Source organism: Barbatula barbatula (assembly GCF_947034865.1).
Source record: "Barbatula barbatula genome assembly, chromosome: 21".
NCBI classification, from domain to species: domain Eukaryota; kingdom Metazoa; phylum Chordata; class Actinopteri; order Cypriniformes; family Nemacheilidae; genus Barbatula; species Barbatula barbatula.
The window spans coordinates 4,927,890-4,955,673 of NC_136784.1; the positions used below are offsets into that span (position 1 = coordinate 4,927,890).

Consider the following 27,784-nt stretch of genomic DNA (forward strand, 5'->3'; position numbering starts at 1 on the left):
AGGTTATGAAATGAATGCGGAAAACATCAAATAGATTATATGGCATTCATATTGTGATGGTTTGTGGTTCGCAAACTGCAATACTGATATTAAAGAGATTTTTTAGACAGATTTCATGTTGCTCAATCTGATTTGGTGTGATCAGTTTATTGTTTCTTGCCTGTAACAGTGGCTGGTTGCCTGGGATGGTGAGCCACCGGATGTCCCACGTGTAGCCTGTACAATCTCCATATCTCTGCACATCCAGCTGGCCGAGCTCTGGAATCCCCTGTAGTGCGTACTGCAGGTCTACAGCGCTGATGTTTACTGGCAGACCTGAGGCACAAACACCACACCAAAGCTATAAATTACCAGTTAAACCACTGAAGGTTGTAAATTACGTGAGAAGAAAAATCCAGCACTGTTTTATTTCAGAAACAAAACAAAGAGCAAAAGTCTGTTGTGCAACTATAGGATTTTTAGTAAGCTAACTTATTTGGATGATAAAACTGTAGCAATCATGTTTACCCTCAACATGTCGACCGTAGATCTCCACATCAAAGGTTCCAGTAAGAGGTGGACTGGCTTTGTGAACACGACTAATAGTGACTGTGGCATTGTCCTGGCGTTGAACCACTATGTCCTCTGTGCTGTTTGTCATTTTCTAAAGCACAGAAATCAAACAGGTTAAGAATGTTTTATTTGGCACAATAAATATATATCAAAATGTGGTAGGGACAGTTATGAAATCATCCACAGCATACACACATGTACATCCTGATTTTGCTGAGTAAGGTTTTTCTTGGTCCTGAAAGAAAAGGTGTACAAGCCCCTAAACCAGTCCTATGCCTAAACCAAACATTAGCACCAAACCAAATTCTAAAATCTGATTGGCTGTCCAGAGCTGTAGGAAATTGCAAACATTTGTAACCGGATTAAGTTTCAATAGTTTTATAAACAAGTTAGACTTATAAATGTAATTCCGTAAAATAATGGAATTACAGTTTTTTCCTGTTCAGTAGATTGTCAAATGGGTTTGGCATAACTTTTCATTTAACTCACCTCTAGAAAGCCAATTTCAAGCAATGGGATGCCAAAGCCACAGTGGTATGGGGTTGCTGTGATCTCATAACTGATTTGTGAAGCGCTTGCTTGTTTTTGCACATGAATGCTGGAAAAGAACGGTCCTGAGCTGCCAGGAGCAGGTGGACTTCTCTGCATTATAACTGTGGAGAAAAACTTATTCAATTTGTGTATTTAAGCAGAATTATAATATGACTGTAATTAATAAGGCTTCTTTTCATTGTTCCATCCTAAAATAACTTCACAAAAACTCCTGACATCGTCTCTAATTTTTGTCAAACTTTTTTAATATCGATATTTACAGTCATGTTTAACACCATCATAATATATCCAAAGAAGTACCAGAAGGGTCCAAAGCAGTCACTGCCCTTCCAATGTGAACACTATCTATGAAGTAAACCGAGTTAGCACTCTTTCCAGACACACTTAGCCGAAACAGTTGGTAGTTGGAGCCAACGATGTCTTGCGGAATGGAATCCATGAGATCCACACACTTGTATTTCCACCTGAGAATAAATAATTAAGGCAATGCTTCTTCAATGCTAAAAAAATTATTTGGTTGTTATTTTATTGTATTTTTGTCTAGCAGATCCCCCAATCAAAGAATGTAAGATGACTTTGTGCAAAGAGGATTAAACGTACTCATCTGTTGAGTCAAATTGCACAGAGATTTGTGTATTGACGTCCTCATTATAACCATTATCGCTGCTTTGGTAGCGGAAATACATTCCGAGGTTATTCGCCAGATGGCCTTTGTAGGCCAAGCAGAGCTACAATAAAAATACAGTATTTACATATTTAATTTGAGAAAATTTAAAAAACGTAGAGAATATTATTCCATACTAAGGAAAATAATTTTTCAAAAAGGATGAAGGAATAATTAGTGATGCTTACAGTATTGTATGGCTGTAGTTGAACTGGGCTGTACTGGGTTTCAGAATAGTCGAAAATATACCATGGATTTCTAAGTGACCAACGGCCGCAGAAAGCTTCAGAATCAGAGACCAAGTATCCTGGATACTAGTTGACAGACAGAAAGCTGTACATTAGTTTGATGCTTTAGGCAAAGTGGTGATCAAAAGTTAAAGTCCCAGTGAACCAGATGTTATGAACGTTGTTTACTTCCGTATTTTGGCGCATTTTCGAGTGAAATGGAATTTTGAATGAGAAAAATGGTGGCTGTGGCTAACGTCTTTCTCTGCGCTTTGATTGGATGTATAAACAGCTGTTACATTTTGGAATGGAACTGGCAGCAGACTAACAGTTGAAGGGGAGGAGTTAATAAACGCACGGCCAAGCCGTCTAACATACGTCATTTAAGATGGATAGTCACTACAGGACGAATGTGCATTTTTAGGTTTTCTCATGAGGGCACGCCAATTTAAGAAAGGGGAATGGCCCAAATTAATAAACGATTTACAACAAACGCTGCAATATTTCATGAAAAAATTGGCATTGTAATTTTTTTATAATTTGGAGCTTAACATACATGTACACTATGTAAACTATTGAACATGTAACAAAAATAAGAGGAATTAAAAAATTAAGTTTGTTTATGATTTGGTACTGCACTGAACTACTTCTTTTACGTAATAAATGTTTACATAAAGTTCACAATACAAAATGAAACTGAATTTCAAAAAATTACCCTGCTGAATATTTTACATGCACTTGATTCTTAATACTGTATGATGTTACTTGGGAAATCAATTGAGTTTTTATGTTTTGTGATAACTTTTAAAGAGTTTCTTATTTGATCTGAGCCATAACACTGTTCACTGGTCCTTGTCAAAAGATGGATCTCAACATCACATAGTTATTGTTGGACAGGGGTCAAATATGCATTTTTGCTGAAACTCTGCAGGATCTAGGCTTGGGAAACATTTTCAGATTCTACAAGGTGTATGTAAATTATTGATCACCACTGTATTAAATGTTTATTTATTATGACTGAACTTTTTAATTTCAAGCATTGCGTGTGAATGCTTTATTGCCAATAAAGTAAACTATGCAAAACAAGCGGTACTTACCGATCTAAATCCTTCATAATCTCTGAAATATTTCACATTTGTGTTCTCAGTAGTTGGAATCTGTGCTGGACATTTAGCTGAGATCATCTCATTTATTGCATCCTGCACCTTTAATCACAAACCAAAAGTTTCATAAGACGTGTAAAAAGAATATAAAACGTTTTGCCTAAAGCACTTAATCAGATTGTATATATAAACACAAATACAAAATCAAAAACCTCAGTCTCAGATGCATCATAAGTCAAAGGAGGTGATGAAGCTCCACCCCACAGCAGTGTGAAAGTCTCCAGACTGGCCTTCCCTTTTACTATCTCAGTAACTGTGATGTTTACATCTGACCCCATGGTCAAATATTGAAGATCTTCAAAGTCACCTGAGATCAAGACAGTTACAAGATTTTACAGTTCAATGAGACCTTTCAAATTTTTTTTATTTAGACTTTCTAATTTTGTGATTGTTATTTAGTTCACCTCTGTTTGAGTTGAATGTCACATTGTAAAGTGCTTCTGTGCTCAGTTCCTCCTTTGTGACTGTAACTGTGTCTGGTTTTATTGTCCACAAATCATTCAAAGCGTTCTGCAACTCCAGCGCTGATGCACTGACGGCAATCGGTCCTGTCACATGTAAAACAATGTCAGGAAACAATTCAACAGCAAGTGAACAAACATAAAAACTTGTCTAATAGTGGGAGATATTTCCTAAAGATAAGCATAAAACACAATTGGGTAACGCATGAGGTAAACATTTAACAGCATTTACAGCGTAACTAATGTACCTTTACAGAGCATATCTGTAGGTAAAGGGGAACAATATGCAAAGTTTGGGGATTAAAGGGTAAGAGTGAGGACATTTTTTTAACATATTTAAACTGTAAGTATTTTAAAACTAAGGGATACCTTTTTTAAATATTGTTGCATGGCCTACTGTGGATCATTTTAAACTACAGGGAATTTGGGGAAATTGTGTGCTGAGTTTCTGCGAAGCAGAAAGTGCAAATGAAGCACATGTTTGATACTTTCCTCATTTTTGGTGTCTGTATACTGCCATATAATAGTTTTTATTTTGAGATTTTCATACATACCACGTCATTTTAAAATAGGTACCCCTACGTTTTTATTTATTCTTACCCCTTTATTCCCCAAACTTTGTCCCGTTTTCCCTACAGATACTGTATGTACTGTAGAGATACATTGTTATTGCAATTGGATAAATATTGTTTATCTAAGGCTGCTGTAATCTACAAGAATATATGAGGTACAGTAATGTACCTGTTCTATGGTCTCCATATGCCAGAAAGTAGTATGTGTTGTCACAGAAACCCATGGAAAAACAGTCACTGCTGACTCTCAAAGTCTGCACATCTTGGACAGCACTTACAGGTGTCCATCCCTTAAAACTAACCACCTATAACAGCAGAGAATAAAAAATTACACAGGGACAGTTGATCATATATAAGACTTTCCAGTTCAGGACTTTCCAGTTTGCAGGTGCAGGGTCAGTATGAATTTCTAAACACCACTAAATTCTTCTGGGAACTATTAAAATACTGTTGATAGTCTTACCTGCGTCTCAGGATATACATCATAGCTGGCGATTATCTGCTGTTTCTCTTGAACAGCTTCTGTTGTCTGCTGGGCAGTGAAAGGGCTGATGTCTTTGAAAAAGCCCACATCAACTGAAGCTTGATAGTAATAATAATAATAATATCCAACTACAACTTCAATGTAGTACCTGCAGCACATTGAAAGCAACAGAACATTTTTATATAATCAATATAGACGGTTTCAAAGTGACAGCATTAACAAAGGTTAATGTCCATGGGCGTGTCCGTGGACTGTCTTTAACTTCCAGTACACAAAAGAGTAGATTATTTCTGATATCAAGCAAAAGAAACCAAGAAGAACTGTTTCTTGATTCAATTTTAAATACGTCAAAACTATATGACCCATTAAACAAATTGTTTATTTAATAAAATTAACTTAAAACAAAATTAATCAAATTGTTTATTTAATACAATTCTTATGAAATAAAATACTAATGTAATTTGATATTAACATACATTCAATGAAATATAAATAGTTATATTATACACTATATAATTGTAAAATAGCCAAACACAAACTGGAAGTTAAATGCAGTCCCGACGTGCAAATCTGAGGCTGAGAGCCTTTTTTCCATATCACCACATGAACCATTTCCCTGTTTGTGTTATTTCTCTACTTGGTCAAGTCACACCTATAAAACTGAAACTAAAATGCACTCACATTCAACAGTCAAGTCACGCTTTTGATAAACTGCCATGCCAACTTGCTACTGTAAACAAGGGCAGTGGCATCAAAAAACTTGTCCTGTGGGTGAATTGCCCTTTACAGTCTCTCTCTGTTTCATTCACACACACGCACTCGCACACGCACTCGCACACGCACTCGCACACGCACTCGCACACGCACTCGCACACGCACTCGCACACGCACTCGCACACGCACACACACGCGCACACACACACACCCCTCCTGCCTTTTTATTTCTCACTAATAACCTCACTGATTTATAATGATATCTTCACTGAAGCAGCACAAGCTGTGTTACTAATTCTACAGTTGTTTAAAATGTAGAGGCTTGTTTTACTGTCATCCTCAGCCTTGAATCTGCTTTGTTCCCAAGAGGACACTCACTCACTTTTAAAGATTCACTTTTTAGTTGTTTCTGATTTTTCCACACACTTGTGCTGTCAAACTGTTATATAAATGCAATATCACACATAGTGCAAAATATTAGTCAGATAGAATTTTACCAGTGTTTTATACATATCTTATTGCTAATAAATTAAATCTCCACTTACGGTTTTCCCTTCTCTAAGCGCATGACCTCTGATTTCTGGAATTCAATTCTAACCTGGACAAAGGTATAAAGGTTAAAGAATTTAATATCCTTAAAATTGTATTTTTAATATAATATAAATTAAATTATGAAATTATTTATTTTACAGTGATTCGCATACTTTATTCTTTGGAAGACCTGTCTTGCTGAAATACATCAGGCAATTACTGTATGCATTGTTTGTGAAGTAGTAGTTGTCTGTTTCTGTCGGAACAAAGAATCCACTCAATCGAGCCACAAAGTTATGGACTCCAGCGGGCCACACATAGGACAGAGAATCCACCCACTGCTTAGAATAACCCGGCCTGCTGGCATTATAGGTCAGAACATCTTCTAGATTGTCCGTATAAGTGTCATTCCACATCTCCATTTGGATTCCTCTACTGCCTGCAAACAATTTTACCAAAATTTAATACAAACAGTATTTTAGAACATTATTTTGTTTAATAGGTTCGCAGGAATTGCAATTTAATCATGGAATAATCCTGCTTTTTAAATATAAAGGTGCTTCACTATCGATACCATCAAATAACCATTTTTGATTCCACAAAGAACAATTTAATCAAACGTTATTTAAAGAACCATCTCTTTCTTGCTCATTCATAATCTGAAGAACATTTTTTCGCAAAAAAAAAAAAAATCTTTGGATGTTAACGCTCCTTTATGGAACCATTTAGACAAAAACATTTCTTCTATGGCATCAAAGAGTGTAGTTTACCCCAACATTTTAAAATGTCCTCACCCCCAGGTTGTTCCAAATCTGTTTAAATGTCTTTGTTCTGCTAAACACAAAGGAAGAAATTTGGAAGTATACAAGTTCCCCCCCATTTACTGCCATATAGGGAAACAAAATTTTGTGGTAGTCAATGAGAGAGGACATCTGTTTGGTTACTGACATTCTTCTAAATATCTTCATTTGTGTTCGGTAGAACTAATACAGTTATACAGGTTTGGAACAATTTGCAGGTGGGTAAATGATGACAGAATTTTCATCTTTGGGTGAACTATCCCTTTAACTTTACACCTTTAACTTTACATCTTCTGTCAAGCACTTCTCCGCCTAAGGGTCGCCTTTATTCCCTGTCTGGTCCTGAAAGGGAGGACACGGCTCTTAATACACCATCGGGACATTACGAGTATTTGGTACTTCTGTTTGGTCATACCAACGCTCCGGCCGTCTTCCAGGGCCTCATCAATGATGTGTTGGAGGCATTATTAACCGTTTTGTCTTTGTGTACCTGGATGATATCCTAATTTTTTCTCCCTCTCTCCAGGAACACGCCCAAAACGTTAGAGAGGTTCTCCAGCGCCTTCTAGAGAATCAACTATTCGTCAAGGCAGAGAAGTGCGACTTCCACTCCATGTTATTTCTCCCCGAGGCATTGAACTTGACTGCACTAAGATCAAAGCGGTTGCGGAGGGGCCCGTTCCCGACTCATGCAAGGCATTACAAAGGTTCCTGGGGTTCGCCAATTCGTTTACAGCATTGACCTCCACTAAGGTCCCGTTCTCTTGGAATTCCCACGCACAGGTAGCCTTTGATAAGCTTGATCTGTCTCTGCACCTGTGCTCTGTTTTCCAGATCCCGTGTGACAATTCATTGTTGAGGTCGATGCGTCCAATGTCGGGATTGGCGCAGTTTTGTCTCAGCGTGCCAGTCACGATGAGAAGGTGCATCCGTGTGCCTTTTTCTCTCACCGCCTCAGCCCTGCTGAATGGAATTATGATATCGGCAACAGGGAGCTGCTGGCGGTTCATCTAGCTTTGGGGGAGTGGCGTCACTGTCTGGAAGGATCAACCCAGCCCTTCTTGGTCTGGACGGACCATAAGAACCTGAAATATGTCCGTTCAGCCAAGAGGATGAACTCGCGCCAGGCCTGTTGGGCACTCTTCTTCAGCAGATTTAACTTCACCCCATTGTAGCGGCCTAGCTCTAAGAATTTCAAGCCCGACGCACTCTCTCGTCTGTTCGAGGCTCCTGGGAAGGTTTCCTCGATTAGTGCCATTCTTCCCAGGGAGATGGTTGTCGGGGCCCTCATCTGGGATATCTAGCGATGCGTCTAGTCCGGCGGGCGCCCGGATGTTCTCCAGTGGTGTCATTCCTCCAAGTTTGTCGGTCATCCAGGAGTCCGGGGAACTCTGGCATCTGTACTTCAGCGGTTTTGGTGGCCTTCGGTCTCCGCGGATGTCAGACAGTTTGTGTTAGCTTGCCCAGTCTGCACTCAGAGCAAGACTTCGTGAACCCTCTCGTGAACTGGCCCCCAGGTTTATTGGGCCATTCCGTATTTCCAACGTCGTTAATCCGGTGGCCGTATGGCTCAGACTCCCCCCTAATCTTGGTCGAGTTCATCCTGTTTTCCATGTATCCAGGGTCAAACCTGCGGTCACTTCTCATCTTAATCCTGCCAGTTCTCGCATCACCCCCCTTCCCCCACGTCTTGTGGATGTTGTCCCTTCTTACACGGTCAGGAGGCTGCTGGACGTTCGCCGCCACGGCAGGGGTTTCCAGTTTCTCGTGGACTGGGAGGGCTATGGCGCAGAGGAGAGGTCTTGGGTTCCTGAATCATGCTGGATCAATCTTTGGTCATGGACTTCCACCATAGACAGGGTAAGCTCCCCTGTGGGGGGGGGGTACTGTTGTGGCTTCTGTCTTGTCTGTTCGCTGTCTGGCATGGGAGGTGTCAGCTGTGGCCTGAGAGTTGGTCTTGTGATCAGAAGGTTGCTGGTTCGAATCTCAGTGCCAGCAGGTCATGACTGAAGTGCCCTTGAGCAAGGCACCTTACCCCTAATTGCTCTGCAGTAATGTGCCACTGCATAAAACTACTTGTAAGTCGCTTTGGATAAAGGCGTCTGCCAAATATGTAAATGTAAATGTAGGTGTGTTATTGTTTTGTCGATCACTTGTTCTCCCGAGGCGGGACGCCTTGTTCCCGCCTCGGTTCGAACGCTTGTGGTTTTTGTGTGTTTGACCGTGTACTTTTGGTACAAAAAAACTGTATTGCATCCCTCGCACTTGAGTCTTCCCTTGTCTGCCACGACAATCAACATCACAAGTGGGATATAATTGGTGTGCTTCATGTTATAGAATAAAACGTCAACATATTTAGAGGTTTTGTTAACCAGGCCTTATTTCAAGCGATTTACCAAAAACCCATTCCAAAAACTAGTAAGACTTTTGGGCGATGGAACTTGAAGTCCTAAAATATTAACTCACTTCTGAGATTTGCATACCAAAATACATCATCTCTGAAGTACTCAATATAGCCCATTTAATTTTCAAGGGATACCATTCAGTGTTACTATCAGGAAACACTAACAGTTAGTTACATCAGTGTTTAAAGTATTTTGTCCATTGTACTGTACTTGAAAAAGGTGTTGAGGTTCCTGTTGGTAATAAAGAATGGAAAATATTTTTCCTCTCTGTATCTGTCAAATTATCCTCTCATATATTTGACATAAAATAAATTAAGTCAAAAGTAATCTAAATGTAATCCAAAATAAATCAGATTACATTACCAAAATGTATATTTTAGATGTTATATTACTGACTACAATGTAGTCATGTATTTAATAATCAGTAACAGTTTACAATTCATAAGTAATCTGCAGAGTATAGTACACCAGTTAACAGTGTTGTTCAACATAAGCCACATTAAAACCTTGTATATTGTTTTTTTTTAAATGATCATCATCATGCACCAGTTAAGTAGTTAATGTCACATTTGTCTCGAATAATGTGACTCATGTCATGTGGTCCATATTATATGTAATAATTATTTTTTTCGTTTTTAGTAATGTGAATGTTTTAGTTTAAGTAACGCAAACTGCAGATATTTAGCTTCAGCATTTTAGCATAATTGTATTTATCATCATGTGGATGTTGGGGCAGTAATCGGTGTATTGAATAATTCTGAATAAGTCACCTAACCAACAGCATATATTGGAGTGTGGCATTAGACAATATAGAGATATCTGACGGAATCAGCCCCAGATTTAATTTCTCACCTGGAAACACTGTCATGTTGGTTATTTCATAACCAGGAGTCATGCAGACTATCTTCTCATCTGATATGTTCCGAATCTGACACTTGTGACCTTAAGATAAAAAACAAAACATTAAAACTTTACAACAAATATTTGTGGTCCTTTTTAATAAATATATTGGTCTCCACTGGTTGTTACTGTTCCATTAAATATTTTATAATCAGCATAATTTGAACTGATTTACTTGTACAAATTTACTTCAAAGTCTCATTATTTGGCATGTCACCGTTTGTTTTAGCATGAACTTGAGCTTGCCTGGACTCCACAAGTTTTTCAGTTCCAAAAACTGATAACTTGATGACATTGTCAGTTCATAATTTTGTGAATTTGATTCCTAACCAAGTTATAGATCAGAACCGTCAATATTTTAATTTAATTTTGTCACAGTGTCCTAAATTTCAAACTTAGTTTATTTCTAGGTTCAGGTTAGATTTTGAACCCCAGATTTCCATTGTGGACTTTTGAAGACTGCATAAACATTGACAGGTGACAGAACATCAGGTTTACCTCCTACTAAAACCACAGCTGGCAGGTCGGTCTCATCAAAGTAGCGTCCCTGAATCGTGAGTAACGTGCCGCCCAACATGCTGCCCTCAGACGGAGAAACTCCTGTCACCTCTGGAACGAGACACAAATAAATCAACAACAGGACAAGATTTTCAAAAAAATAAATTTTCCCCAAAATTATATTTTGTATTCATTAAAATAAAAGTTGTTCCACACCTGCATATGTCTGGAACATGGCAAGATTGTTTAATGCAGAGACACTGAAAATCCCAAGGTATGGCAGACTCCTAAAGAAAATGTGTTTTGTGGAGACTTTTAACAACATTGATGAGATGCAGAAACTTCAGTGTAAATGTGGTGTAAAGTATTAAACTTCTCTGACCTTCCATATTCACCATCCAGACTATAACTGAGGTTGTGATGACCTGAGGACAAAGATAGCAACAGATTATTCAACAAAACTGTAAATTACTTTATATTAAATATAATAATTGAATAATGAAAATCTCTCACCAACGTAAGTTCCTGTCATTTTGCAACTCATGTATCCCCGATCACTGTTCACATAGTCCAATTTCAGTCCGTACCTGGAAATAAATGGCAAATTATGCAATTTACATTAAACGTTTGTATTTTCATTGCTACATTTACACTTGCTTACTTTTCATCTGAATTAGGTTTCAGTAGTTCACAAGGCATGCCACCCATGTTTGCCCTGGGAATACACAAAAAAAGAGGAATCACATAAACCATTATCAAGAGATTTTGAGAATTAAACATTTTATCTAATATCATTTTATTTAAATTAATTTATTTCTATTTATTGTGCATAAATAAATTCCAGACCTCACAAATCTTGTATTTCGACCACTGGAACTTCTGTCTGTATTGCTTCCATACACATCAGTAATAATTCTTCCTCTCATTGTTACCACAGTCCCTACATTGATAATATAATAAAGTTATTATATCACTTCACTTTAAACTATAGAGGTCCGATAAAGGATGATAAAGTTGTAACTAAAATAAAACACCTAAAACAAGAATCTTACCTGGAAGACCTGACTGTGGGCCAATACTCTCAATGGTCGGTGTATAATACATTCTACTCTGAAAAAGCATAGCATGTAATTGTATGTTTAAATGTTTTTGAATAATATGAGTATTTGGATAGTAAACATTTCACTGAAGTCTTTCTCATTTACCTGAAACCTGCAGTTGTTATACCACCACCACCAGTTGCTATTACACATTTGACTTGCAGGAATAGGGACACCCTCCACACTGACTTGTATGTCATATTCATCTTCTGGCAGAGGTCTGAATAAGACAATTCATTGACTTGTGTGAGAAACATGACATTACACAGTTGAGCTTTTTCATAGAATTCAAATGTCAAAGTAAGTAAGTTTTACAGCTGGATTCAATGTGCGCCACAATTCAATGGAATAAAATAATAAAAATATTCAGAATATATCATTAATGTTGAGGGTTATGCTCGTTTAAAAACAGATTTATAAACAGGCCAAAATAATCTATCACTTACTAATTAAATTTAATTATTACTTACTGATTATATGGGTTTTTTGGGGGGGGGTTTAAAAACCTTTCTAAGACTATTAGTTGACCACAGAGAACAAATTGTGAAAGTCGGTTCATAATAAAAAAAAGAAGAAAAACCCCTCATTTGGGAGATATTGCACCCTCTATATTGAACAACCGGGACCCTTGAATCGGGGGTACTGTACATACCAAACAGTGACTTTAGTGTACTGTTTTGTCTACCCATATTTACTATAGAGTAAAAAAACATGAAAACAAACATATTTTGAACTGGGTAATTTCTTGCCTTGTGTGACACACAAACTGTGTGGAGTGACTGGAGACTCTTTCAACATCACATGGAATAGATCTTGTCCGAGACACCAGTGTCACACTGTTGCCAATGTTTGTGTCATCAGCATTTAAACTGAACTGACTGGCAAAACCTGAGAAAAAATTTACCAAAGCTACAGTGAGGCCTATTAGAGAGTAAGAGTTTCATAAAGGATACAAAAAACATTGTATTACCGCTATTTACAGCTTATTCAACATTGACCAAATGCACTGTAAATATGTTTGATCCAAAAACATATTTGATATTAACTGTTTATTTAGATGTTAGCACATTGTTTTGTAATACCTTCACCCTCTATGGTCAGTCTCGTTCCTCCATTGACGCTGCCAACATAGGGCAATATCTGGTGTACCAACTGCGCACCTGCATGAAAGGTGATTTAAAACTGTCTCATTTGTAGAATGACAACAAAATGCTGTAGTGCAAACAGGCATCAATCACATAATAGTTTGGATAACAGTAATTATAAATTGCATGTAATAAATGTCCAAAAATGGTTAATAATCCATTAAAAAAAGAGATCCATATTAACATTTGCAGAAAAAAAAGTCAAAAGTGTCAATAGTGGCTGTAAAATAATAGTGGCTGCAAAAGGGAACGTAAAATAATCTCTGTGGAATGCCAAAGTTTTCTGAGGTAACAAAATATTCTTGGGCGAACACAAACGTTTTCAAACATTTTCGCTCCTTTTCATATTTTTCTTCATATTTTCCACCACTTTGTGGCCCAAACATCACAACTCAAAATATGCCACACTTATACAATATTCAAATACATATTTTACAGTAACTATTATCTATTAGAAACTTCAAAAATCTGACAAAAAAAATACTAAAGGTTTTTAGTATAGTTTTAATGAAAAACAAGGGGACCCCAAGTTTATTATTTTAGGCCTTTTGCGAGGCCCCTTCATGCTTATGGTAGGTCTGGGACCTCCATAGAAAACTGACGGTCAGAGTGATACGTTGTATGAATAGCTAGTAAGTTGGAGCCAATACGAATACAGAAAAATAATGAGAGATCTTACCTGCGGAGCTCCACAGCAATATAGAAACAGCTGCAAGCGTCAAATGGAACCGCTGGCACACATGCCCCATCTTTTCTGATAGTCTCAGGCGCCCTTCAAATGCCACCTGCAGCTATCACCAAGATACCTGTGTTAAAAATATTTTTTGTGCCAGTTTAGAAAATAGTAGGATCTTATTTTATTTAAATGAACGAATAAACTGCTAAGCATACAGCCTAATCGCATAAATATTGATTATTATAAGAGTCAGCTTTTAGAAATGAATTGAAGTTCTTCAACGTTTGCATGAATCATCATGGAGATCCACATACCTGTTAAGTTCTCTCGGGAAACTCTCACACTAACAATCCTAACCGAACTCCTTCTTATATACCTGCCCTCTGGTTGGAAACAGGACAAGTTTTCTTTCATTTTTAATCTGTGTGTCAATCATTGTTGTCAATCTACACACCTACACAGTAGTATGTCCTACCTGCAGTTAAACCTGTTGGTGTCTCCTAATGTTTTTGATTCAGTTATATTTAGTAATATTCTTGCTTAATCATATGATGCCACATAAAGACATTTCACAAATGATAAGACACATATAGCAGAGCAATCAGCTCTTAACATCAGCTTCATAGTCATCCATGGCAGTCATTTCAATTCAGTCATCTTATTTTAATTGGTGAATCCTGAAAGCCCATTCGCAAGACCATTCGCTTCACTTCGTCCTGACCAAAAATTGGGGTCTATTCAGCAATAACAACCTGCTTCCTGTATGTTTTACGTAAAACCTACATATAGTTCCCAGCTAAAGTATTGTTTCAACATGTTGAAGATTTGTGGACAGGCAGTCGATTCATTAAATAAGAAAAGCGCTTTATTCAGTGTAGTGGAGCTCTCCTCCATTGACATTAATTCTAACACAATGGTTTCTATTCTCCTTCCTTATCAATAGAGTTAAATGGCATTTATGACATTGCTAAGAATGCTTTTGGTAAACACTCTCCAGACAGATTTTTTCTAAGGCAGATTTATGAATCCTTCACTGCTTTTGATGTCTCACAACCCTGTTCATATACTGTATGTCCAAAGCAGGCATACGTGTGTGTTTAACAATTTTGCGCTTGATACATTTTTCATCTTCAAACCAAACTTCAAGATCTTTAGACGCCAAAGTTTTAAACCTCTCTGGCTACCTCACATCTGAAAATGTGTACATGATATAGGCGGAAGTAGTCTTTTGAGGCTGTTTGTGCTATTTTTTTGTGGTGATGCCATGCAGTGAAACATTTGGCAGGGCAAGTACAAAACTGAACCAGTAGCCCAACTGGGCCGCCAGAAAAAATCCCTTGATTTATACAGACACTGATTTGGACCACACTTTATAAACATTTTAACTAATAAAGGCACTTGAAACAATAAGTGACCGTTACACTTACGCAAATACACTTAAGTTTGCAGTATTGTTATGCTATAGGGACACAAAAGACTAACTGTGGAGTCAATGGTGACCAAAAATTGCTAAATATTTCCATTTGTGTTCAGCAAGACAAAGAAATGTATACAGGTTTGTAACAACTGGAGGGCGAGCAAATGATGACCATATTTTTAGGGGAACTATTCCTTTAAGGATAATACTTTGAAATATGCATGTTTGTTATATCATTTTCCTGACTCTGCTGGTGTGGTGAGAATCGGACTTCACTGCTCTCTTGTGGCGGCTCATTATAACAGCACAATGACAGGGTTCCACATCTTCACAGTGGTTAATGTCTCTATTTATTAAAAAATACGTCATTATTGTCAGAAATAACAAACAGCCCAAGCATGCTAGAAATTTTATTTGGAATAGAATAAAGCATATATGCAGTCAAATGTAAAGTATCTTTTTCAATATTTAAGTTAAAACATAGCTTTATAGTTGAAATTTGTTAGAACAGAAGTAATATACAAGTATTGCCATTTGGCCTGTGACATTATCACAGTAATGTTCATTGTATACATAGTTTTGATAATATTAGAGATAATTCAGCTTCTGTTCAAACGTACAAGAATTATCACAAACTCTCTAAAAAGAGAAATTACAAAATAATTTAAACTATAGATGAATTTTACTGATAGCATTATTTACTTATTTTAAAACGTTTTATTACATATCGCAATAATATAATTATCATGACGTTGTAGTGAAAACCTGTTGTGACAAGCCTGGTTTAATCATTAGAGAATGCTGGCAGAAATAATAGAAGAGCTTAAAAATCTAGATTTTTCAATGATTATGTAGTGTATATGATTATAAGAAAACAGCAAGAAATGCATAGTTTTTAATTTAACCGAGTTAATTGGTTGGAGTTGTTCTTAGGCTTCTCTGAACAGGAAGAGTAGACCAGTCAACAGCATGAGCAGACACACAGATGACGAAAAGATAGATGAACTGGAGCCAGAGATGCTCGAAGAGCTGTCGACCGTGATGACAGATACAGGGGTAGGAGTCGTAACTGGACGTTTCACAGGGGTCGTAACGGGTTGTTCTGTGGGAGTCTTAACTCCCTTTTGTGTGGGAGTTGTAACTGGCATTTCTGCGGAAGATGAAACGGCTCTGACTGTAAAGGATCTGGACTGCGTATTCCATGTATTCAGAGTAAATGCTAACATCAAGTTCACACCTATAGAAAATGTATATAGAGAAAAATACGTGATGGTTACCCAGAACACAAAATGATCACAAATGCACATAAGAATTGGCTTTAGTGAGTAAAGTTCTTGAATGGAATTTTTTTTATAGATCTGTAACATAATTACCAATATTTCAAATATAAATTAGCAATTTAGGTGGAAATTAAAATGCCTTGTGGTTCTTCAAACCAGTTTGTAGAAATAAGATGAATCACCATTTGTTAAGATGGTGAGGTCGGTGTAATTTGCCCAGCAGCCACTGAACAAGATGGTGGTGTTTCCCAAAAGTCCCTGTACTGGATTCCCATTCTCATCTTTGAGCACAGCTGAGATTGTTAGACTCGTCACACCCACAGACACACAGGTACCCTAAATACACACGTACACACCGATCATTTTCATGAATAAATAAAGAGGTATCCAAAGATAAACATCATATTTGCTTGAAAACCTCTGCAGAATCTTATAAAATCACTGTTAGCGTCAAATACTTCGCAACACTGTAAGTCATTGCCACAATGTTGTTCCTTTGTAACCTTGTTGTTATAGTTGTGGTATGGACCCCACAAGTCTCTTAAAATGTTGTTATCTTCCTTGTCCATGGGCCTTTACAATGGCTCAAACAATCCACAGGAAGGAATTTCACTAGCAAAAGTCCTGTTTCACCTCTGAATCCAAAGCCATGATGCTGGGCTGCACGCTGAGGGCTCCAGGATACAACGCAGCCACCGGCTGATCCACAATTATCAGAGAAGACACTGTTCTGACGGACTCCACCTTCTGGACTGACCTGCTGGTCACCTCCTGAGCGGCCACCTGAGAGACAGTTACAGGTCAAATAACTAAAACAACTCTATGCACAACTTGAACTTGACACTATAAGATATGAAATTCAGCTTCAGTGAGTTAGTTTACATGAGCTGATTAAAATCTTACTTGACTCCAGGATGGGTCACTGGAAGAGGGCAGAGAAGGGATCATCTCCAGCGACGACACGTTGAAGCCGATGGACTCACTCAGATTGCCTGAGATGGCGGCGCGTCCCAGTTCATCAGCGACGTTCTTCAGAGCCGAGAACTGCTGTTCCTCTTCTGCACACATTCAAAATGGAATCATCCGAAAGACATGATATTCATTTCAAGCATTGTAAAATGTTTGTACAATTAAATTAACATTTGGAGCCCTATCGTACACCTGGAGTAGTCGTTTTTACAATCATGGCATACAAAAAAACATCACTCGTGTGCATTTTGAGGCAAAACAATGGCACTGATGTTTTTTAGGATATGTCAATGCAAGTTGTTTTCAGGTTAGACAGCTCTAACATTTACATTAGTCTTGGACTAGTCTTAAACCCTGTACGGGAAACCACCCCTTAGTGTTTGGCCGTACCAGCTGTGCTGTTGGTGCTGGATGTCTGGGCGGGTGGCTGGCTGATCTCAACCTGCACCGTCAGTCCAGTTGAGCGCCGTCTTCGTGCCCCGCCGCCCGCACGGACGATCTTGGTGATTCGAATCATGTTCTGCGGTACTCTGAGGAATGCAGCCAGATTTCTGATCAGATTATCTCCGAAGAACTGCGCCTCAGTCATGGCCGGGAGGTTGAAGGACACGACAAGAAGCGGTGAAGTGCGGATCTGGAGCGGCTCTGAGCCTCGAAAAAGTACGTTCAACATTTTGTAGTCTGGGTCAAAGAAGTTGGAGGCATGGGTGGAATTAAAACTTGGAAGATATTGACCTAAAGAGCGCAGAAAGGAATAATAAAGAAATACAATTTGCTGTTATTTAGTATAAAACTCCATTATTAGCATTTTTGCCCGCATAACAATAATGTTTTACATTTTTGTAATTCTAAAACATTTCCATATTTTTTTAAATATAGATTTTTGTATGTAGGGGGAGCTATATCAATCTGTATGACTACTGTACTCTACCTGGATATTTGGGCTCGAGTGGTGTGTATTCAGTGTTGCCTGCATTCCACTGAGCGTTAGTTGGGGCAACAAGTTTGTTGTTTACATAGACGTCTAACCGCTGAGGGTTTGAGTAAAATACAGCCACCCTAACAGCCTGTAGAGAACAGAAGTTTAGTGTTAAGTGCAATTGTCCAGGATAATGCATACATCTTAAAATCAAATATATATGGAAATATAAATGTATGGTTGCTGTACTGTATAATGTAACAGACTAACCTCTGTAGGTTTAGCGTTGAGCATCATAAGTCTCATCTTCTGTGGTGTTGTGCTGGTGAAAAATATATCAAAGGATTTATTGGTGGCCACAATGGCATGAAAGAGAGAGACTCTTTTCCTACAGGCGTAGCCTGTGCACCAGCTGTGGTCTTGTGGACCTGTAATGACAATAAGATGTCCACAGTAAGTTTAAAAAAAATACCATAACAATGACTTAATGACTAATATCAAGAGAAACTGATTTAATGTAAATTTAAATAAAGAGGAAAAGAGTTTTGTTGGTTATACCATTCAGCAGATCCACATATGAGTCTCCCAGGATGGCCACAGGTGAAAGACGTCTTGTCTCTGTATCTGCGTCTAGACTTTCAATGACCAGCATCTGATAATTCAGTCCAAAGCACTTGTAGCTCTGCCAGGTGCTCATGTAAGAACAAGAGTCTCTGATCACACCTGTACACATAAAACATCATACTTACATGTGCAAGAAAGAAAAAACACAGTTTCATAATATATGAATGTTTTTTGTGGAACTTGGATGTACCTTTATTAGGAGCTATTTGATTGACAGGTATGCGGCTGCCGTTGAGAGCAGTGAGCATGACTTTAGGGATGCGGTAATCGCCCAGTCCATGTCGCTGATCCCCGTTCCACTCGTACTCTGAATAGGGCACCACTGCTCCTACTGCACCCAGAAAACTTCCATCCAGATCCTTCAACATGGTCTTCTTCTTAGCATCACAGTCCATGTCCACACAGTCTGATGGGTTCACTTTACTACGGTAACAGCAAATGTATCACTTTTACATCATAATATACTTGTTGCACTTATTTAGGGTCACAATTGCACATTAAGCTTGTATTGGACATTGTGTTAAGAAAATGACAAATCTGTTTACCTCAGATCAGGCTTATGAATGAATGCTAGAGATTCTTCTGTGCTGTCTATCTTTGTGATCCTCTCAACACTGACTGGATGTTGTAGATCCTCATTTCCTGGGTTGCTCATGAACATGTAGTTTCTTTCAGTGGAACACACATTCTTGAAGCCAACAAATGTTGTATCTGGGGACAGAAAAAAGTATAAATTTAAGTATATTGTGACAAATTATGAATACATTTTCAAAGAATGTGTCTCACCGGAGACCATCAGTAAGCCGGCTACAGCATTATAGCTCAGAAGTTCGATGTGAGATCTTAATGGTGCTTGGTTGTGTTCAGATTCAAATGTTGGCCAACAAATACCAGACCTGCCACCTGTTGCACACAGAACACAGAACACACATAAAAAATAAAAAATGCATGCATTAATAAAATGCATTTTATGAATTAACTACAAGACTGCATGGTAAATTCAATTATACTTTGTCATTTTTCAAACTACCTAATTCTGGTGTTGACTAAATCGATTTTAGCCCATGATATTATAAAATATCAAATATATGTAAAATATTTGAAGAACAATGCATAGATTTTGCTGTATCACTACTGCAATACTGTACCTTTAGGGGGTCGTGGTGCTCTGTGGCTTGCACTGAGAGAAACATAGGTCTCAGTTGTTACCAGTGTGTCCAAACAGTTGAAGTCGGGGCTGCTGCCCACAATCAGAGACCCCTGAATAAAGCATAAAAGGCATTCAAGAGTTTAGTGTTGATCTGACTAAATAAGTCGACAGAAAGTAAAATAATTAACACATTTGAGTTTTTAAATAACAAAGCATCTAAAAACGTCTGACTAAACCGATCCACGCCTCTTTACCTGAACATGGGCGGTTTTGTCTGCGTATTCATGGGTTATTGAGGGAGGACTGTAGATAATAGGCATGATAGCCATTCCATTGTCAACCAGGGTCACATTAGAAATGAACACATTCATAGAGACCTGAAATCAGAAGGGGACAACATTTATCTTGAAAGAAAATATATAAAGCTCACAAGATCACTGTACATTTGAATAGTAAGCCATTCAACAACTATGAGCTCCTCTGCGTACAACACTTTAACTTAACAGTTGATCGATTTTTAGGATGATAAAATAAGCTGTTTATCATACTTGAATGTAAATGCCAAAATCAAAACTCCTCCAGATGGTGAAACCCTGGATTTGAGAGCAACCAGCAAGTCCATCTTTATTCATGTAGACTCCATAAAGACCACCATGAGCTTCATTCTCACTCCACTGTGCCACTGAACCGGATTCTTTTGACATATTATTGAAATGGGGTAATCACTTGATAAATATGACACAAGCATGTAATATTCATACTTAGAATAAATGTAAGCTTTGATGGTTCTTAGTTGTTTAAATATTTATTTATTGAAAATACACAACAGTCTTATATACCTGGACAAGGTTCTCCATTTATTCTGAATCCCACTCGTTCATAACCAGCAACAATATTATCTTCAAGAATCACGTTGGTTGCTTCATTAACCTGAAACATAAACGATATTATGTGGTTAACTTCTACATTCAAGAGAAATATTTAAAGCAACACCTGGGGAGTTTTTCAACCTTAAAATAATCTCTCTTAAATTATCTCTTAAATGGACGAAGTACCCTTATTTCTCATTATACCATAGTAATTCAAGTTCATTTTATGATTTATATCTTGTGAATACCATAATACATGAATATGGTCATTTTCACCTCAATGGCTGCATTCCATTCAGTGTTCAATGACTCTGATGCACCATTGTAGGATCCCGGCCACAGTGTCAGAGTAACCAGATTTCCCTGAACAGCACTGTTATCACCCCATATTCTGATTCCTAAAGAATAAAAAATGCAAAAGTGAAAAGCAATAAACCACATTTGAATGATTTTATAGTGATCGCATTGTTTGATACATAGATTGCCATTAAGTAAAAACCTTCTCCAACAGTGTGATGGATCACGTTGTCATCGATATTCAGTCCATCTGTTCCAAACACCCCAATCGCAGGAGCAAAGCCATCATGAAAAGCACATCCCTTGACGTAGGACTCATCCACCACCTATAAAAAATAGTTGTAGCCATGGTTTCAGTGGCCTGAAGCAGTGTGTAACATTTCTGAATGTGTTGTGCAGAAAAGCACCCATCACGCAGGTGAATAAAGATTTTGTGTTCTCTTACATTTCCCAGGTTCAAAAACGCCAGAGAGTAGCGCGGGTCTGACGGGTCGTTCCATCCCTCCTGTCCTGTGTGGTAGAACTCAACGTTTCTGATCTGGGCTTTTCCTGTAACGCAAACATCGAAACAATTACACATAAGCCCGTCCAGACCACCAGCAACAAAGCGACATGATGCCATTCCAAGAATTGCTCAACGTTATGCAAATGATGAGCAACTTTCGGAAGCGACTACCAATAGGAGTACAGCAGCGGCGCTCACGTCATCCGTCTCTCGTCAGTTACTGCACGGTTTGTTTATAAATGCTACTTGACCAACCAAAGCTAGTAATGTCTTCTAATGATCTGAGACTAGCGACACAGATGCTGGCGATCTGAACGCACAGTCACTCTTAGTTCAGAGTTTTTGTAACAGAGTTATTTAAAACTAGTATATTTTTAAAGCAAATCATTTGTCCTGCTTTCACAAATTTAAGATGAGTCAATAAAAGCTTCTCCTCTTTAGTGAGTATTTTGTTGTTTATACCTCTGTATGTTATTCCTCTTTCTGTGAAGGTTCCCACCAGTACTCTTGCTCCATAAGACTGTGTGTTCATTTCTGGATACTCCTGTCCAATGATCTTGATGTTCCGGGTCAGAAGACCCACATTTCCTGCAAGCTGATAGCTTCTAGAAGATCCTGGCACACTGTACCTTTTTCCTGTATGACCACAACCGAAATATAAATTAAATATAATTTGAATTGTAAATGTAAATTTAAAGGTAAAATATTTGGAACAAGGACTCAGGCACTCACAACTTGGCTTTCACAGGAGTGTGTAAACCGGTGGCTCTCAAACTGGGGGCACTATAGGTCACTAGTGAGGCCATGGTTTAATGGTATTTTGTGAAATATATAATTTTTTATCATTTCTGTGTAATTTAACAACATAAAAACAAAGCGACTAAGCAAAAGAATTGACGTTCCGGCAATGTATAATAGAATCTAAACTTAAAAATGAAAAACATTACAAGTCTTGTGGGCCACAAAAGGCACCGTATTAATTCAAGGGGGCCTTTAAGATGAAAACTTTTGAGAACCACTGGTCTAAACTAAAGGTCACAATGTTTGATTGTGATTTTAATGTTTTAATTTAAGATTAACATACTAGTCGGAGCAAATGGGCCCAGTTAATCTTAAATTGATTGCAGTGTAACCTAATGCTTGTTTTGGTGGGCCAGTTAAACTGTATACTCCACCACTCTAAATGTGGTGTTCAGAGTGTGGACTGTCCAGAAGTTCATGCGGAAGTTAATTATCATTATTCCACTGTAATAAAAAAACAAGACCCCCAGTCCAATATCTCAGCACATAGTCGTATGAAAATCTCAGCTAACAAAAATGTCAGCAAGATAAAACTGTCAGCTTAAATTCAACAGTGAAAATATGGAGAAACTGCCAGTGAATCGCCTTCAGGAGGCAATAAAAAGTTATTCCGCTATTATATCATCTATGACAGTAAGTGTTACATATGTATTGCATGGTTTTGTAAGTGTGGGTCCCAGATAAAAAAGTAAGTTTCAGTGTTAAGACTAACCGATGTGTGTGTATGTTACAGGCCGGTCCAGAATCAGTGTTTGACCGTAATCTGAGACAGCAGTTATGGTGCGTATCTCTGTTTGCCATGGGTCATAACTGGTGGTGGACAGAAGAATCTTATCCCCAACCTGAAGATAAAAAGAGTCATATAGAAAGTGTGTTTTTATGCTAACAAAGAGAAAAACATCTTTAATGTAATCCCACAAAGTTAACATGTTAAATTGACAGCCCTTGTCAAGGCTCTCTTAAGTGCTGTTTAGTCACGTGTAAAGAGCTTCTTACCTTCCAGTCAACAGCTTCCTCCAGAGAGAGCGTGTTGTTTCCTGCTTGGACTGTTCTTGCCAGTTTAGTGTGATACACATTGTGTGGCATGCCATACAGGTCAAGAGATCCAAACACACCTGGAAGTGAGCAATGTCTTAATAACATCAACATACAATGTTAATACATCTTCAAGAAACATGATATCTTAAGGATGCTCTTACCCAGCACTTTAGACCCTTGGTTTATTCCAGGCAACTCCCAATCCTGTGTGAGATGGTTTCCTCTCAGTATAATCTGTAGTTCACCTCTGAAGGGTTCATCAGACTGTCCAGCAATCAGATGTCCACCCTGGATAAGAATTACAATGAGTGCCTCGATTTATTTTTCAGTAAGAACATATTTTACAATGGAAAATTACCAAAGAAGCAATTGGATGTTTTAGATTTGTGAATATATCTAATATTTGTATGTATTTTATATACCCGCTGCAATCCATCACGTTTGCCTCTCTAACACCCTCTCTTTTTGAAGCATAAAATTGCAGGTTACTTGCAGAGTTATTTTTATATCATGGGTTGTGCTTTGGCACTGCTCCTTTGCACAGATGAATCTGATGTTTTGAGATACGGATGGTATGTGTTGTCTGTGAACAACACATCTGAGCGGATGTGTTGTTATGTCGGCAGTAAGAAATACATTCATCAAGGCATATATATACAAATAAAATGTGTTTGAGCAATTTACAGTATAAATGTGCCACTTTTATTCTGACCAAATGAAAGAGTTGATGTTTTAAAATAAATCACTTTAAAATTTAAAATGTCACGATCAACATGACAAGTATGCATTTATGCAACTGTTGTACAAATAAGCTACAAATGTTCCATGACTTGCAGCACACACCAGACATTGTAGCGGACATGACATAACCCCCAAAAAACACAAAATACATCGTACCTGAAGGCTCAAATGATAAATCATTATTTTACGTTTACAATTGTGAATCAGGGTAAAGTAAGGAAACTGTTTCAAACACTGAGTTATGTAAATAACTGTTTTTTTTCAGTTTAACCAAAACAGTTATATATTGCATCTTAAATGTAGTTAAAGGGATAGTGCGCACAAAAATAAAGATTCTGTCATCATTTACTTACCCTCAAGTTGTTCCAAATCTGTGTACATTTTTTTTTCTGATGAACACGGAGAAAGATATTTGAAAGAATGCTTATAACTAAAGAGTTATTGGACCCCTTTGACTACCAATGTAGGACAATTACATTATAACAGTTTTTTTGTTCTTTTGAACAGAAATAAGATATTTTGAAGAATGTAGGACAGCAAACAGTTCTGAAGCACTTTTGACTACCTTTGTCATTGGGGTCCAAGAACTGTTTGGTTACAAGCATTTGTCCGTATATATTTCTCTGTGTTCATCAGAATAAATAAATGAATACAGGTTTGAAACAACTAGAGGGTGAGCAATTCATGACATACATTTTATTTTTTGGTGATCTATCCCTTTAATTGTTGTTTAATTCTTGTGTTTTAAGTGTAATGTTTTGGAAAGCTAATTAAGCACATTTAAAGAGTTTCCAGTCGAAATGAACGCTAAGATGCATTTATTCTTACCTGAATGGAGATGTATGTAACATTCAGAACAACGTTGTTAAATTGTGGACCACTGATCCTGGAGGTGCCATCATTTGTGTCTGGAATCCCCAGAACTCCAGATATTGTCAGCTTGTTCAGGGAAGGAATTGCAATGTCCACAATCACACACGTCCCTTTAAAACAAAGTGAGTTTATATTCTTAAGCTCTCTACCTGGTTTTGGAAACACAACCTCAGCAGCTCTATAGCTCTATGACAGTCTTTACAGCATTAGTGCTTACCTATTGGAATGACCACATCAGAGCCCGTTTTTGGTACCGCAAAGTTGTTTTCAGGGCTTGACATCCAAAATAAAGTATTTGACCAGAGAGTGCATCCACTATATATTTAAATAAAAAAATTCACAACAGATAATGTAGTAATATTACAAAAAAGAGATTAACAAGTGTTTATCGTTAACTTACTTTTCCATAGGTCTGGGGCTGGGCAAAGTGGCTAAAGGGAATGATGGAAAAAGTATACCAGGTAGATCTGCTGTAACATTTGGACCAGGTGGACCAGATAGAGGAGTTGGACGGGGTGGAGGTTGTGTTGGTTCGATACACTTTGGATAGTAACATTGATGCGAGAAGAAGTGTATATTTCTGTCTACAAGAGACCGGTCCACACTGTTTCTTCTAGCTACATGGTCTCTTCCAGACACTGTGAACAAAATATATCTAATATATAAGTCACAGTTGGCCAGCAGTATTGCCATGGCATCTAAATGAATTATCTATTTGCATCTGATTTCAACTGACTTGGGTTTAAATACAAAGTAACATAAGCTAAAGTTTTTTTCTATGAAGTGGTAAGTAGTATTACCCAGGTAATAGACGCTGTTTGTGGAGTCATTGAAGTACCAGTCGCCATTTACATTCACAGTAGGGTCCAGGGGCTTAGAGGAACCTTTTCGATAATCTATAATGTGGAACGCATCTGGTGCTTGAGTAAAGTTGTGATTCAGAATAATGTAATCCTCTGGCTGTCAGGGTGGAAAAGAGGTACAGAATGTAAAACAAATGAACAGTTAGAAAATTGAAAAAAAGATTTATTATCCAATCATAATGAGAAATCGGCTGTTATTGGTCCCATAAGAACCAAAACACTGAAGGGTGTTAATATAATTGACATAATTTTGTAACCATTAAATAATGACAAGCATGTTGGACTATACTTATTTTAGTGACCTGTGCTGGTGTGTTCTGCGATGTGGTCAGGTCTTTTATTTTTAATATTGTGTATCTGTTTTTGCCATTGTGCTCCCGGTTATTGGTTATGTCTACTTGCGGCTTCGAGTTGTGCTTTTGTGCTGTGTTTCATGCTTCTGGATGACCCTTTATGTTTGGATCTGTCAAACATATCTTATCTGCCTCTTTGTTTTATGTTTTGTGTAGCATGTAAAACACAGACTTCTTTTACCGTGTTACTTTTTGGATCTCGACATGCATGGTTAATTGAATATTTATACTGTATTTTAAAATATTACATTCCACAAAAAACACCAGCATGTTATAGGGTTTACATATGACGATGAGTGCACATTAAAGAATGTACATAAAATTTTAAAGGGGGGATATAACGCTGTTTCATGCATTCTGACTTCTTTACCTTGTTAAACGGGCTGGCTTCTCATGCTTTACATGGTCAACTTGTTAAAAAAACTTCAACTTGTTTTGGAAAGTTTTTCATAAGTCTGGATATCTATTTCGTAACAGGGATCATATTCCTTTTATTTGGCAACTCTCCCGGAAATGCTCGGTAAGGTGAAAAACATAACCCGCCAACCAATGAATAGTAAGACCCACCTACCATCAAGATGGTCTGTTCTCTCAAGCTTGGCTGTGGGTCTGTAGCTCGTTACTCTTGCGATAGGGAAAGTTTAAGTGTATTTGTTTGTTTACGCCATTTCAGTGGTAGATGTTATATATACACGGTGGATATAATGCTGGATTTGGAGATGGCTTGAAACTGATAGATAGCGCAGCCCCAGTGCAAAAAGTTGCCTGTCATACCACATGCGGTAAGTGAAACTAAGTCATATGTCTGCTTTGTTGGCAATTGGCGTGTACGTGCATAATGTAAAAAACACGAAGGGGTTAATGCGATGATGTGTTGTGTGCTCGTGCTGTAGTTCTGTGCCACTATAATAATCGTACAGCTGTATAGATATGATCAAACTAAGCACTCTTCGAAGATACGACGTATGCAATACTGTATATTGTGATACTCAAGTTTAATATGAGATTGACAGAAACTGCGTGCGATACCTGGTCTTTAAGTTTTGTGTCATGTGCACACTTCAACACTTCACCTTAAAGCCATAGATCGTTCCATGATATGAAATGCCGCTGATCTGAGAACCATGCTCAAACTCCCAGTTATATATTTGGCCTGTAGGCAACAATGCCATCCAGCCATCTGAGTAGTTAAGCACACATGAACCTAAAGGGAGGTTTAGACACCAAAACAAAGTAATGCATAATGAGGGAACTGTACTGATAAAGGCACACACATCTTTTTATATCTCAGTCAATTATTTCAGCCTACCAAATGAGTTGGTAAGAATCACATTGTTAGCCAAAAGCCAAGATGGTTCAGGATTGTAAAAAAACAAGCGTTGGAAGTTGGTGGTGTTGTCACATACAGCTCCAGGGACACCAACACTCCAATCTGCTGCTTGAGAACAGTGACTTGGGTCGAGCAGGTTACTCATCGGCACCACCTTGGAGTTCACGTTGCCTTTTTGGAAACAGATAGTGTTAAGCAGCGTTTACATTATGACAATAACTATAACAATGACTGTCTTTATAACTAGATTAACTCCACACCAGCGGATAATAATATTCAAATTATGTACATTGTCAGCTTGTGCGCTGCAG

At 37.9% G+C, this 27,784-nt stretch overlaps 2 protein-coding genes across 2 annotated transcripts in view; both read right to left on the bottom strand.

The window, feature by feature from the left end:
- The window catches only part of LOC306910470 (fibrocystin-L-like), a 44,911-nt gene extending 31,122 nt beyond the window's left edge, over positions 1-13,789 (bottom strand). Inside the window, exons 1-26 of the mRNA XM_079485048.1 lie at positions 13,759-13,789; positions 13,448-13,574; positions 12,706-12,783; positions 12,373-12,511; positions 11,729-11,843; positions 11,576-11,633; positions 11,370-11,463; positions 11,185-11,238; positions 11,037-11,110; positions 10,906-10,948; positions 10,740-10,810; positions 10,524-10,634; positions 9,896-10,067; positions 8,184-8,530; positions 6,094-6,359; positions 5,935-5,987; positions 4,655-4,823; positions 4,361-4,496; positions 3,563-3,706; positions 3,311-3,465; positions 3,093-3,200; positions 1,705-1,832; positions 1,405-1,568; positions 1,042-1,205; positions 508-643; positions 161-315 (exon numbers count right to left, since the gene is read on the bottom strand). Coding sequence (XP_079341174.1) covers positions 161-315; positions 508-643; positions 1,042-1,205; positions 1,405-1,568; positions 1,705-1,832; positions 3,093-3,200; positions 3,311-3,465; positions 3,563-3,706; positions 4,361-4,496; positions 4,655-4,823; positions 5,935-5,987; positions 6,094-6,359; positions 8,184-8,530; positions 9,896-10,067; positions 10,524-10,634; positions 10,740-10,810; positions 10,906-10,948; positions 11,037-11,110; positions 11,185-11,238; positions 11,370-11,463; positions 11,576-11,633; positions 11,729-11,843; positions 12,373-12,511; positions 12,706-12,783; positions 13,448-13,517 — 3,204 coding nt within the window. The 5' untranslated portion in view covers positions 13,518-13,574; positions 13,759-13,789. The remainder of the gene's footprint in view (positions 1-160; positions 316-507; positions 644-1,041; positions 1,206-1,404; positions 1,569-1,704; positions 1,833-3,092; positions 3,201-3,310; positions 3,466-3,562; positions 3,707-4,360; positions 4,497-4,654; positions 4,824-5,934; positions 5,988-6,093; positions 6,360-8,183; positions 8,531-9,895; positions 10,068-10,523; positions 10,635-10,739; positions 10,811-10,905; positions 10,949-11,036; positions 11,111-11,184; positions 11,239-11,369; positions 11,464-11,575; positions 11,634-11,728; positions 11,844-12,372; positions 12,512-12,705; positions 12,784-13,447; positions 13,575-13,758) is intronic.
- Positions 13,790-15,255: 1,466 nt separating this feature from the next.
- Positions 15,256-27,784, bottom strand: part of LOC306910471 (fibrocystin-L-like) — a 38,508-nt gene continuing 25,979 nt past the window's right edge. The window contains exons 48-75 of the mRNA XM_079485049.1: positions 27,453-27,644; positions 27,217-27,347; positions 25,728-25,887; positions 25,328-25,565; positions 25,145-25,242; positions 24,883-25,037; positions 23,475-23,601; positions 23,272-23,390; positions 22,988-23,117; positions 21,937-22,110; positions 21,415-21,518; positions 21,172-21,295; positions 20,949-21,070; positions 20,643-20,733; positions 20,352-20,497; positions 20,058-20,180; positions 19,802-19,913; positions 19,440-19,556; positions 19,199-19,364; positions 18,844-19,076; positions 18,588-18,752; positions 18,300-18,457; positions 18,042-18,177; positions 17,501-17,845; positions 17,045-17,199; positions 16,775-16,924; positions 16,324-16,477; positions 15,256-16,098 (exon numbers count right to left, since the gene is read on the bottom strand). Of these exons, the coding sequence (XP_079341175.1) occupies positions 15,791-16,098; positions 16,324-16,477; positions 16,775-16,924; positions 17,045-17,199; positions 17,501-17,845; positions 18,042-18,177; positions 18,300-18,457; positions 18,588-18,752; positions 18,844-19,076; positions 19,199-19,364; positions 19,440-19,556; positions 19,802-19,913; positions 20,058-20,180; positions 20,352-20,497; positions 20,643-20,733; positions 20,949-21,070; positions 21,172-21,295; positions 21,415-21,518; positions 21,937-22,110; positions 22,988-23,117; positions 23,272-23,390; positions 23,475-23,601; positions 24,883-25,037; positions 25,145-25,242; positions 25,328-25,565; positions 25,728-25,887; positions 27,217-27,347; positions 27,453-27,644 (4,433 nt within the window). The 3' untranslated portion in view covers positions 15,256-15,790. The remainder of the gene's footprint in view (positions 16,099-16,323; positions 16,478-16,774; positions 16,925-17,044; positions 17,200-17,500; positions 17,846-18,041; positions 18,178-18,299; positions 18,458-18,587; positions 18,753-18,843; positions 19,077-19,198; positions 19,365-19,439; positions 19,557-19,801; positions 19,914-20,057; positions 20,181-20,351; positions 20,498-20,642; positions 20,734-20,948; positions 21,071-21,171; positions 21,296-21,414; positions 21,519-21,936; positions 22,111-22,987; positions 23,118-23,271; positions 23,391-23,474; positions 23,602-24,882; positions 25,038-25,144; positions 25,243-25,327; positions 25,566-25,727; positions 25,888-27,216; positions 27,348-27,452; positions 27,645-27,784) is intronic.